Raw genomic sequence first — 12,930 nt, forward strand, 5'->3', positions numbered from 1 at the left:
GCTGTTTGTACTTGATATTCACTTAGAAATGTGAATTATATGGGAAAAATAATGAAAATGCTGAATATATATTCAGTAAATACTGAATTACATACATTTCAGATGAAACCTAAGTAACAAGGAAAGCAGAAAGTTGTTTGTTTTAACTGGAGAAGTGCATGAGTTTATTAGGACTAAAAAGCAACTTTTTCTTTTTTTTTTTTATATCCAGCTAAAATTATTGATATAAATAGGCTGTAATAAGCTAAACTAGATACAACGTAAATGGGAATTAAAGGCAGAATGTCAGAAAGCTGGAGATACGAAGATAATATTCTTCAAATATATTAAATGCAAGAAGGCTACACATTGCTTTCTTTGGTGTATTGATTCTTATACTTGATCTTGCATTGACTGAACTGAACGCAAACACTTTAATATAGAAACAGTATTTTACAGTTGAAGGCATGTCCTCAAATAGACAGGTTCTGCACAAAAGCAGGACTGCATGTAAACTTGATTTAAAACCAGAGAGTTCTAAACCAGAACAAAGTCCCTGGTACATATTTTGACTTTATCTACAGTGGCTAAGTATCTCAGTGTTTTCTAGAAGTGTGCAAAATGGTGCATGCAATACCACATCAGCTATCAGATTAAGAGCAGCAGGAAAGTGCCACTTCATTGCCTATGCCTGGTCATGGTTATTTTGTACAGAGCATGTACCAACATGTAATAAAAATCTGTGTCTAAAGTCACTGTTCTACTTTGGGAGGCATAGTAAAAAAAAAAAAGGGGTCATTTCAGATGGCTTACTGGGGCACTTGTTCAGAAGAGAGGTGACCTTCGTGAAACAGATTCCTCACCTTGATACCTTGTAATGTGGGGGAAATTATCACAGTGGCTTCCGAAAACTTTGCTTAACTCAAGTGGATTTTCTAATGCTGTCAAGGAATCTTAACACTATGCTGAGACTGGGTTAAACTTAGGTACAATGCAATATTTATCTAAAAAACAGTAGACTTGCACGATCAAATAGATAAATTGTTTTTCTAAGTGATAATTACACTACGGTGATCAATACCATCAAGATACCAAGAGGATATTCAAATGGAAAACTCCCCTCAACTACATTGTGCTTTGCACTTAGCACCCTGCTTCTCAGGAACTCAAAGCTCATAGTATGATAACACTCGTGAATTTAGCCTCACAACATCCAGTGAGGTAGGTGAGTTTACCCCCATTTCACAGATGGGAAAACTGAGGCAGAATTCTGAAGTGACTTGCCCAAGATCCTGCAACTTCTCAGTGGCAAAACCAGGAATATATTTTCAGAAGTCCAGATCCTAGACCTCTGTCCAATTAAAGTCCATCCCTACTACCACAAAGCAAGCAATACATGCAACTTTTTTTCCTCCTGCTGCTGCTGTAGTCCCGGTGACACAGAGGAAGTGAATGATTTTTCCTGATTTAATTCCCACTTTCTTTGGCAAAAAGCACCTGGTTGTGTAAAAGTGCTGTATTATGCTCTTCGCAAGAGGCGTTTCTTCTGAGGCACGATAGAAAAAAGATGTTTTCCCCACAGCAGGGAGACTGTACAGGTCCAAACAAAGTAGAGTCTTATTTCTTGCAGAAGACCTGCTGCTTGGCATTCTTCACACGCTGTTCCTCCTTCAGGTTCTTCTGCCGTGCATGTTTGCTGGAGATAAATTCCACATGCTCCGAGGGGAACCAGCCTCTCTCCCGGTCTGAAAGCTTTACTCCTTCCATCCATCCTGCAGCATGGTAAAAGGCACAACATAAGGCAAAACAGTAAAACGTTTTTTCATTCTTCCCAAGAAGCCCCCTCAAACAAGGTCCTAAGGTCAAAGAAAAATAAGCCCTTCTCAGCTTCCAAATCAAGTGGTCTTAACAAAGACTCAATCCAACAATCAGGAATGAGAAGGTCCTTCTGAAGCCTGATTGTATAGATAAAGCTTTACATTCCTAGAGACCCATAACTTAAGATTGTCATTGTTCATTCTGCTCACCATCATTGCTGTTCTGCATAACCATGATGATGTCTGCTTTCTCCAAAGCCAGCTCGTCATTTTCCCGAGCCTTGTAAGTCTTTATGCATTGAACCTGTGGTGCATCTAAAGGGGAGGAAAGATCATAATGCTGTATTAGAAAGCAACAGCAAATCTGTGTGTGTCAGCCCCAGGGATGTAGGGACATCTCAAGCACTAAAGAACAGAAAACTGGAAGGGACAGTACAGGCTTCCTACCTAGTACGATGAGTAGAAATAGGTAAAATAGCTGGCAAAACCTGACACTGAGGGAAAGCCTATGAATGTCATCTTTATTTATAAAAAGGCAAGTATTCTGCCTTGGGAGTCATTTCTGGATGTTCCACCTTATGAGGACTCCAACTCCTCTGAGCCAGACCACCCCAGGTGCTGTAGTAGCAGAGCAGTCTCACCAGGGCATTCCAGGAGGTCCAGTTCTCCTCGCGGAGGAGCCAAAGCAGAGATCCACCTCAGCTTCTCACTGCTGGAAAACATCACCAGGTAGGTGTCAGGATTCAGTGTGAGAGACAGAAGTCTGATGACAGGAACAAGGGTGCATGCGTACGGGTTTGCTCATAGGAAGAGTTGGGGAGAGGGCACTTAGGGGAAGCAGAGAAAGCGGCAGTGGAGAAAGGGGATGGGGAAAAGGCAAAACCTCCCCTTTTTGGAGGCTGATGGTATGACATAATGTAGCAGTATTGTGTATGAGCAGCTATGATGAGAGAGGAGCAAGGTGGTTGATGAGGGTCTTGTTATGGCTAGAGAATTTTTTCAGGTCCTCTATTCAGCAGCTGCATTTAGTATTTCAGCAGTTGAGTAGCTGAGGGACAACCATCAGGCTCCTAGGAGGTGTCTGACTATGGTAACGGGATATACTAAGGATAACTTTGAGCTCTTACTGTGTCTCTGTACGAAACAAAAACTCCACTCTCTTTCCCTGGTTATTCTGAAGTAGAAAGAGACGGAAAACATTTTTGTTTGTTCCATGCAGTTTCATCTCACACTTCTCCCCACGCACATCTGAGAAAGCAGCATGATCAAACACAACGAAACGTCCACCCCTGCAGGTAATGAAGAGGAAAAAAACAACCTGTGAGGTTGAAGGTGATGAAAGTTCTGATATCATGAAAACAAAAAGCTTTTAACGAGTCTTCATCTGCTTCATGCACCTTAAGCTTTGTCCTTTCTAGAAGTACCTAAGGGCTAGAGGAAAGAGAGGGGACTTACTGAAAAAGGTAGAAATACTGAGCTCTGTCCTCTCAGGATTTTATTTGATAGCTTGCAGCTTAAAACCAAAACCATACACCCCCTTCCAAAAACAATAAAACACCCCAACAAAATCAACCAACCAACAAATCTAGCTACTTGACAAACCAGTGATTTGCACGTTCACTGATTTTCATATTGGCCTTTAGGAAGAAATTATTTATCAAGTGTTTCACATTATAGAAATGGAAAGACAGAAGTGTTGCACTAGGGATGAAAAGACACCTCATTATATTTTCATATGTTGTAATTAAGAGTTGCGAATATCAGATTCCACATACTTGCAGGATACTCACATAATGTAGGATTAGGAGAGTGACTTGACAAATGCTGCCACTTGCTGGCAGGCAGAGGGAAAGGACTCTTTCACCAAAGCACAGACCCAGAAAGAGACAGGTATTTTAGAAGCAATTTAGGCAGCAATAATTGTGTTGATGCACTCACTCCTTTGGCCGAGACAGGAGCAGACAGTCATTGAAAAGATGTAGGTAGATGGGACGGGTGGTGACTTTCCATTTTGGACTCAGGGTGCTGAAGTCCAGTGCTGTCAACTCACCACATTTCACAAGTCGCCTTGACTGTGAGATGAGTGGGAATATCTGCAAGACAGAAGTGAACATTTATGTCAAGTGTGTACAATTAAATCGGTATCCATAGGTTTTCATTTAAATTTTTGCTTTTCTCTAGAGGAAATGTGCTTTTATCTCTCCATCTGGACAGAAGTCATGATAGGCACCTTCAGCTGAAGGCTGACATGAACATTTGGGTAAGAGAAGCAATGATGAAGAGCTGACCTGTATATGGTATTCTAGTTTAACAGTTCTGTGTATTTTGGAGAGGAAAACAAAAATTAGGTGCAAGTGTCTTTTTAAGTAAAGAGAGAAAATATATTATATATATTATATATTATGCTACAGCAAGGTCCAGGGAATGGATGAACTCACCTTGCACTCAAATTCAATCTTCTGGCTGAGGTAGATCAGCTCTTCAGTGCTCTTCATGCGCTGGACATTTTCGTTGCAATCCTTGATGAGCTGAAGAGGAAAACAGACAATCAGTGAGCTGGTAGCAGAACTGCCTGGTGAGAATAGTAGTACTCCCTGGAGCCCCTCAAGAGTCAATATAAAGTACAATTCCTTAGGCACCTTCCTGCAAAAAAAGCATTTTTCCTGGTAAATACACCAAACTTCTCCATACCTACAATGACCATCCTTTTCTTTAGATGAAGTCTCTGTGTTAAATATTTTTTTTTTTAACTTCAGGGTACTAGAGACATTCTTCTCAGGTGACAGAGGCTCAATTGCTGGTCATTTGGAAACAGTTCTTATTATATACGTCACTGTAAACACAAGAGGCTGATTAGATAAGCATCAGCCCCAATTTTCCACAACCCAGAGCCTGTTGCCAGTAACTGTGAGGACAGGACACAATGAAACACGAGGTACTTCAGCCTGGAAAAGCTGCCTATGCAGCTGCCCGAGGTGACACAGGGCAGCTGTGAAACAGTGTCACAGAGGTAACACGGGCTTGGACACAGCTAAAGTCTAAGGATTTCAGTGAATGACATCTTGTCCACCCACCTCAGACTGCAGTGTTTTGGAACCGTGCAGCAGGCAGGTGAAATCCTAAGAGTTTTAAAGAGGTATGCATCATGTTGATCTGGTCTTTAAGCAGATGACATCTGCTCTGTGTAGTAATCATTCTAAGATAGAGAGTGACACTCCAAGAAGGTCAAATGATTACTACACAGAGCAGGAGCTAGCTAGAAACATGTCTAGCTTATGCTGCTGTACCAATTCCAGATAACAAGTCCTCCCAGAAAGCTTTAAAACCTTGCCTCTGTAATAAACAGGACAGAGGAAGGGCTGCAACAGAGTTACATTTTAACCAATATTTTCTTGTGGGGTCTGGAGTAGTAATTGATCACTAATTAGTGAGACAGAGGTAAGGAACACAAAGGGGGGATGATGGAAGACTGGCAAGAGAGTCTTGGAAAAAAAGTGTTTGATATCATTGGTGCATCCCAGCTGACTTCTGCTACAGTGCTTTCTGCTCACAGCTCCCACAGCACATGCAGAAGAGTCACATTAATACACTAATTTGGCACTGGTGAAGATAAATGGCAAGAGTGAGGATCAATAAAAAGGACAGAGCCACTTAGGTGCCCTGCAGCTGTGGGATGCAGAAAGGCTGTGAGGAAGCACAGAAAATCCTAAGTTGGAAAGAACCTATGAGGATCAGTGAGTCCAATTCCTGACTCCACACAGGGCAACTTAGGAGCTAAACCATACATCTAAGAGTGCTGTCCAAACACTTCTAGAAACTGTCAAACTTGGAGTCTTTGACCACCTTTCCAGAAAGCTAGTTCCAGTGCCTGACCACTCTCTCAGTGGAAAGCTTTTTCCCAATATCCAATTTGAACATGCCCTGATGCAGCTTTAAATCATTCCCTTGTACCCTATCAGTGGACAACAGAGAGCAGAGCACCACCTTCTACACTTCTTCTCATGAGAAAGCTCTAGACAGCAGGTCACTCTTCAGTCTCCTTGAAAATAAACCAAACCTAGTATCCTTAGCCACTCCTCATAAATAACGTCTTCAGTGTTTTCATCATGTTTTTGCCGTCCGTTGGGCACATTCTCATATTTTTACAACCTTATACTCCTTATTTCAGCTCATTCCCTGTACTGTGCTTAATGCACCCCAGGATACAGTCAATGCTTTTGGCTGCCAGGACTCGTTGTTGACTCATATTGAACTTACCATCAATCAAAAAACCCAAATCACTTTCTGCAGGGCTGCATGATGGCCTGACAACCTTACCTTTTCAAGTGCATCATATGCCTGTGTTGCTTGCACTTCCTCCTCAGACCCTGGCCGAGTTCTCTTCAGGATGTTCTGCATGACAGAAGATGTTTTTCACAATGCAGACAGGGAAAGCTGGATATATGTATCTTAGAGGGGTAGAAGAAACAAGAAGACACCAAGATGCCAGCCTCAAGGCAGAGTAAAACAGTGGTAGGTGATGAGATGTTAAGATAACAAGGCCAGACATTAGAGATATCAGCAGAATGTCACCGATAAGCTGGACTGAATGGGACATCCCTGAAAATCTAATCCAGTTAACCATCACGTACAAGCAAGCACATCCAGCCTTACATACTGAATTATTCTTTGCCTGATATTCTTTTTGTCCAGTAAAAAAAAAGACTCAAATGATTAAAACAAAAAATAAATTATAAGGAGAGCAAAATTACTTCTTCAGGGACCTGCTGTTTCCCTGTCTGGAATGATCCTATTGGTAATCATTGCAGGCAAAGAGTAGAGGAAAATCCACAGCAGGCAGCAGGCATTTGCACAATGACAAACAAGTTTGGTTTTGCAAAGTCCTATTCACAATCTAAACAACAGAGTCACTTTAAAGCATCTTGCTAAACTTGTCACAGCTGCAACACAAATGGCTTAATGCAGTCCTTCCACCAGTGCTTAGAGCTCTCTCATATTTATGACTTTCAGATTTGAAGGATGAGATTGTGAGAAACTGTAGGAAAAGAGAGCATCAACACACTCACCTGTAGGAGGAGTTTGAGTCGAGTGATGCGCTGGAAAGGGAGAATGAGGAAGGATTTAAGTGAGAGGCGCTGGCACACTGGATCACTTTCCAGTCTCTCCAGGACTTGCTGGAACCCTGCATTTCCACTTCTGTGGGAGGGGTAAAGACAAAAGACATCCAGGCATCAGAGCAAATAAATAGTCTTCTTAGTATCAGATTTCAGGGAGTGTTAGGAGTATTCCCAACAGTCAGGTTTTGTCCCTGGGGCAAGAGATGTCAACTGTGCCTCTCTACTGAGGGTTTCTAACAGCTACAGAAGAACAGGAGTGCAACTGTTACTGTATCTTACCTCTTTCTGCCATAGCCCTCTGGAATAAAAGCCAGAAGTAATATTTTATTCCTCATTATCAATAGGGCACCTTTCAACAGAAACAGTGGTGGTTTGCAATTCTTTCCTCATGCTGGATTGGTTCAACTCCAGGGGCTGTGTCCAGGGGCTGGAAACAGCTGCCTCCCTCTCCTGCTGCTCCTGAGAGTAGCTGCCTCTCACTTCTAATGTCTCTCTCACCCTCTCAGACACAGCCACTGACATCCAGTCTTCCACATTTGGCAGCAGCAGAAGATAAAAAGCTCATGGTAGGAGAGTAGTACCAGCCACCAGAATAGCCAATCCCATATTCTTGAAGAGATTTCCTTGCAACCCAGTAGCCACTGCCCTAGACAATATCCTGGAGGTCCTTACTGTGTGGAACTGAGCCCTCCCTGAGCAGAATGAATTATGAGAACAGCTCTCTTCCTGTCAGCAGTAACCAGAGAGTGTCTGAATACCAAGCTGATAACAGTGTCTTCTCCTAGAATCAGTGTAACCTAACTGGAAATGTGTTCTTATGAAGTGAAGCAGTGCAGAATTGGCAGGGATACCTTTCTCAAGGTGTAACTAAGCAATGCTTGGTTGTGCCACCAGGTATAGAAAAGGAGGGAAAAAGATATTCCAATTCACCACCCAGAGCAGAAGAGACCAAGTATGTTTTTTGGCTCCAGGACTTTTAATCCATTTAAAAGACTCCTATATAGCCAATTTAAGTTTACTGACAGCTTAGCAGTCTGAAAACCACAGACTGAGACCCACTATTCAAGATTTTTGCTTTCTTCAGCAGAGAGCGGACAGAGAAGAGAACCTGCAATAGGATTGGATATTATTATTTCCTTTTCCACTGCTATGGCAGAGGAGCCTGCAGTAGCTCTGTCCTGCTCTTCTATACACCACTGAACTGAAGAAGGTTCCTGCCTGTTTTTCTGGGGATGTAGTGTGAGCACTGGTCAAAAGCCTGTACCTGCTGCATTCCTCATTGTTTGCAAGAAAGTAGGGGGGAAGAAGAGTGAGACCAATGAAAAAAAACTTACAATAACCGCTGGAAAGTTTGTTCCTGATACGTCTGGTTTGTCACATAAGGTAGATACACCCTGCGGAACTCCGGGGCATGTTTCAGAGCCACATCACACACGTGGAAGGTGAACATGTCCTCCTCAAATTTCTCCTCCAAGTCAAAGAGGAAACTGCAGTACACGGTTGCAGTGCCATAACAGGAAAGGGAAACACAAGTGTCATTTAATAAAGCAGGAACATCATCAGTTCTCTAAAATCCTGACAGCCCACATGCTTTACTTCTAGAGAGAGCACAATGCCCATACAATGACAATTTAGGGCTGGATATCAGCAAGGGAGAAACAGATGCAGAAGACTGCTACTTGAGAGGGCATAGTTCTGAAGTCATGGTCAGGAAACAACTGAAAATTAAGACATCACCAGGATAACCCTACTAGTACAAAATGAAAAATGTAGCAGCAAACCTTACTTGCTTACTGATAGATGTAGACAAGCCTTGCAGGGGAAAAGCAGAACAGAATCCTACAACATTCAGGATTCTTTGCATGTGGGGTCATGTCTACATTTTATGACATTTTATGGCTCAGTTGATTCACATTAGGTTCTGTCAAGTGATGGCTGCTGTAACTTACTCCTTTCCCCCACCTATTTTTTTTTTTTTTTTTTTTTTTTGGAGGGAGAAGGGGGGTTAGGGCTTGTAGAACAGCTTCTTTTGTCTTATATCTGTCAGGAACTGCATTTGGTTTAGGCTGAGGTCTAGTTAGTCAAGGTTATTTGTAGTTGAGTAAAATTGTGAACGTTTTGATCTCCCGTGATGAGTTTTGTGCACAACTGCGCCATACTCTTTGGGACTTAACACCAAGATTCCCATTGCACTGTCACCTAAGAAGATGAATGCTCCTTTTCAGACAGCACCACCAAGTTCTACGTGTGTCTGGCTGCCTTGAGGGGCAACAGAAAAGAGGGAGATGTCACCGAGAGAAATGATGGGCTGTGCCTGTGCTTCGTGGAGGGTGGCAGTCCTGGAAGCAAAGGGCCTTATCATCTCACCTGGCGCTGACATCGCGCACATCGTGAAGGCGGGAGAAAAGCCACTGGCGCTCTTGGTTGGTGAGCATTGCCTGGAGCTCTGCTGATCGCTGGAAGTGATCGACTGCCACGTTTAAACTGCGCAGGTATGAAGCCTCAGACATTATCAACTCAAACTTGGCCTGGAGATATGAAAGAGAGAAGCACAGCATCAGTAGGCTAGGCAAGCCTGTGAGGAGTCTTATGGAGAGGAACCAGGAGCAAAGCAAGAAAACCTCCCAGTACACAAAGTAAGTAGCACTTAATTACATGATATCTAGTCTTTCATTCTTTAGAAGACAGACTTGTGGTATGACTTAAAAGAAAAGTAGCTACCTGCTCTCATTTAATATTCCACTTTTCACTAGGTTCTCTGTTTTACATGTGCTAATAAATTTCCAGCATCCGCATCACCCCTGTTTTTCTCCATCATGTTTCCCATGCTGTTGTTTCCTCCTCTTACTCTGGATCCTTCCATCCCCTTTTCAATTTCCTTACCCATTTTCTCTATGTAGATTTTGCTGAACATGTGTATTTCCCATTTCCTCTCAACCCTGCAGCTAACACAGGTCAATTTGTTATACACTCTACTACAGCAACTACAATTCACTGTGGCCATATTAGCATCTCTTATAAGCTTATGTGTGGGAGAATGCTGGACATTTTCTACTTTAGTGTTCTCTTTTGCACTGAACACGCTCAAAATTCCTTATTTTATCTTGTTCCAATCCATGTCTATTTTCATGAACTTACTGACATGTTCCAGAGCCTGTCCTTCAGTGCTTTTCTCTACAATTCTGCACTTCACCACTGTACTACTTCACAAGCACTGTTACCCCATCCTCATAGTGCTTTCATGGGCAGATTTGACCTCTGCACCCAATCACCTGCATTCCCACATCAGATGTTTTTTCTTTTCACTTTAACTACCTTTATAGGGAATCTTTCTTGACTAGAGACCACCCATCTACTTTGTTACATCTGTCCATTACCTCTTGCAGCTTCTGCTCATCACGGGACATATTGAGGAGTATTCTGCTGCCCCGTATCATGGGGATGTCCTGCCAGAGGGATGCATTAGATGAGATTGACAGACGTTGCAAGTATGAGTCCTGGGGAGACAGCACTTTTCTCCGGAGTCTTGGGGAGCTTGGGAAACTCGACTCGATATCCTCTGCGAAAGAATCCACTCTCTTCTGGCTTTGAATGGCCTTGTTCAGAACCACATCACTGTACTCCTGATACAGCAATCTTGCTGTGAAGAGAGAAACATACATTTATACTTTCTACAGCCCTTTGCTTCCATCTGGAGAAAATTCTGTAACTGTCTTAGATTAGGGTAACTGAATACATTAGACCACATGTACTTGCTATAAGCAAAGCTCCCCAGCTGCCTGCTGAGTGTACCACAGACTCTGGTTTCCCTGTTTCCACTGAACACCCCTCTCTAATGTCCCCTCCTCGCTACCAGGTGGCTGAAGCCCCTCTCCTTTGTGCTCACAGCAAGGGTGAGAGATGATCTAAGAGAAGAGGGATCTGCCACAGCACTTTAGGCAGAAAGTACTTACAGGAGTTGATCAGTTTGGAGTGTCGGCGCCTGAAGTTCTCCACTGCATCTGCAGGTTTCTTCTCTCTGTCAGGGAATAAGGATTTGGAAACAAAGAGCAAATGAAAAGCACAGTGCCAGAGATGGCTTACCCAAATCTTAGTAGCAGATGTGGCACCGCAAAGACCTCTTGTTTCAACAACTCAATCTCCACATACTTTACTTAATGAAGAACAAAGCTTGGCTTGATGGAAACACTGTCCTAAAGTCCTGCTGTTACAATGGGGTCCTCCCCCAGAGAGCATAGACAGAAACACAGGCCTAAGTAATTTTATTACAGTTTTCTGCACCTTATCTTTGGTGCCTCTGGGAACAATGGCAACCAACAGGTGTATGTGCTACACTGGAGGGGGGGCAAATTCTAAGGGGCGTTTGAGAGACTTACCGCAGTGTAACTGTTTCTGAGCTGAGGGGTGGTTCCCTGTGTGCCTTGTGAGCTTCATCCTCTGAAGGAACATAAGGGATTTCTGCATGTGAGAATTAAAAAGTAAACACGTAAGTCACACTTCAGAATTGAAATACAATCCTAATGATACATAGATAGCACTCACCTATACTCCACCTAAGTGGTGTGGTGGTCTTGGGTTAGAGTACAGGTTCCCTCCTGACATTTATTTCTGGGTCAGAAACTTTCCGGGATTACTTTCACTTTACAGATGTTACTTAATCACATTTGGTTTTCATACCAAGAATAAGGCCAACACTTTCAGAAATTACTCTAAAGCTTTCATCTTCAGCTGACCAAGCAAAGACAGTACCTGTGGGCTCTATTTGATGCTGCTTTTCCCCATTCAACTTGGGCTAGGCATCACCCAAAGTCACTAGTCATGTCTGAAAGTCTTTTGTGGATGCTGAGCTCTCAATGACTTCTGGAGCAGAACTGCTAGACATCTAACAAGGTCACTTCTGATCTAACAAGGTCACTTCTGTTATGAGTTACAGAAGGGATACAGCTTCAGAATAAATGACAAAATCTAGTCCTCACATCGATGTACGATGTGAGTATTCACAAACTCCTGTTTGAGACAGCTTCTGTTTATGTAAATGGAGAAAGTGTGGATTTTTTTTCTTTTAAGAACTTTACTTAAGAGTTTAATGAAATAAGGTGTATATATAAATTGTATATGTGTGTATATGTATATAAAATTCATTGGAAGCATGAGGAGGAAGTGAGCTCAAAGTATGGTTTAAGGAAAAGACAGTACACTGTTGCCTTGAATGTTTTAAAATTCGGAATCAAGAATTTACAGGTCAAATACATGAACAAATCTTGATTCAAGTGCTGCCAAACCATTTACTCCACTCAACACTCCCCTCCTTTTTCCTCTGTGCCAAAAATCTAGCACGTCGTAGAGCCTGGAAAATAAACTAAACAAGCTGAGGAGAAGCAAGTATGTTTAAAGGTCATACAAGATGTAATAAAGAACAGACACGCATCTTGACAGTGAGTACTGTCTGAATGAATTGCATTACAGAAGATGCATTTGTGACATCAGTGATTGAGCTTCTGTGCAAAATGGGACCTTGGATTCAACAAATTTGCGTTATCTGTAATCTCAAATCCTACGTTCTCAGGATGATCATCTCTTTCAGAAGGTCAAGTTGGAACCTAAAGGCATCTGTTGCAAAATCAAGGGAGGTAGCAAATAAACAAAGAACTAAAGCATGCTGCAACAGATACAAGCTACTTAGGGTGTGCACGTGCATTTTCCATAGTGCTTGTAAACCAGCTGCTACTGAAGTGCAGCAAAATGCAATCACCATGTGATGGCAGCAGAGAAGATGTGCAGAAGCTCTGGACTGAGCCCCATCCAGAAAGTAATTCCTGCAGGCAGGCCAAAATCTCCAATGTTACTGAGTAAAAGGGACACAGATCATTAAACGTGGAGAATGGACAAGAAGAGAAACTGGATGCAAAGTTGCAGGGTGAGGACTCTGCAAAATGAGATAAACTCTCTGTTGCATATGTTAATGTGAAATGAGGGGACTCAGCCCCAGAGTGCTGCCCCACTCAGTAGAACAAGCA

General features: G+C 42.5%; 1 protein-coding gene across 1 annotated transcript in view; it reads right to left on the reverse strand.

Moving 5' to 3' along the window:
• Positions 1-204: 204 nt before the first annotated feature.
• ARHGEF5 (Rho guanine nucleotide exchange factor 5) overlaps positions 205-12,930 on the reverse strand; it is a 35,717-nt gene continuing 22,991 nt past the window's right edge. Inside the window, exons 3-15 of the mRNA XM_030469046.1 lie at positions 11,290-11,371; positions 10,867-10,931; positions 10,291-10,553; positions 9,281-9,441; positions 8,248-8,400; positions 6,863-6,992; positions 6,114-6,188; positions 4,235-4,324; positions 3,735-3,889; positions 2,924-3,085; positions 2,438-2,508; positions 2,007-2,111; positions 205-1,751 (exon numbers count right to left, since the gene is read on the reverse strand). Coding sequence (XP_030324906.1) covers positions 1,597-1,751; positions 2,007-2,111; positions 2,438-2,508; positions 2,924-3,085; positions 3,735-3,889; positions 4,235-4,324; positions 6,114-6,188; positions 6,863-6,992; positions 8,248-8,400; positions 9,281-9,441; positions 10,291-10,553; positions 10,867-10,931; positions 11,290-11,371 — 1,667 coding nt within the window. The 3' untranslated portion in view covers positions 205-1,596. The remainder of the gene's footprint in view (positions 1,752-2,006; positions 2,112-2,437; positions 2,509-2,923; positions 3,086-3,734; positions 3,890-4,234; positions 4,325-6,113; positions 6,189-6,862; positions 6,993-8,247; positions 8,401-9,280; positions 9,442-10,290; positions 10,554-10,866; positions 10,932-11,289; positions 11,372-12,930) is intronic.

The sequence above is a fragment of the Calypte anna genome, chromosome 1 (assembly GCF_003957555.1).
Source record: "Calypte anna isolate BGI_N300 chromosome 1, bCalAnn1_v1.p, whole genome shotgun sequence".
Lineage (NCBI taxonomy): Eukaryota > Metazoa > Chordata > Aves > Apodiformes > Trochilidae > Calypte > Calypte anna.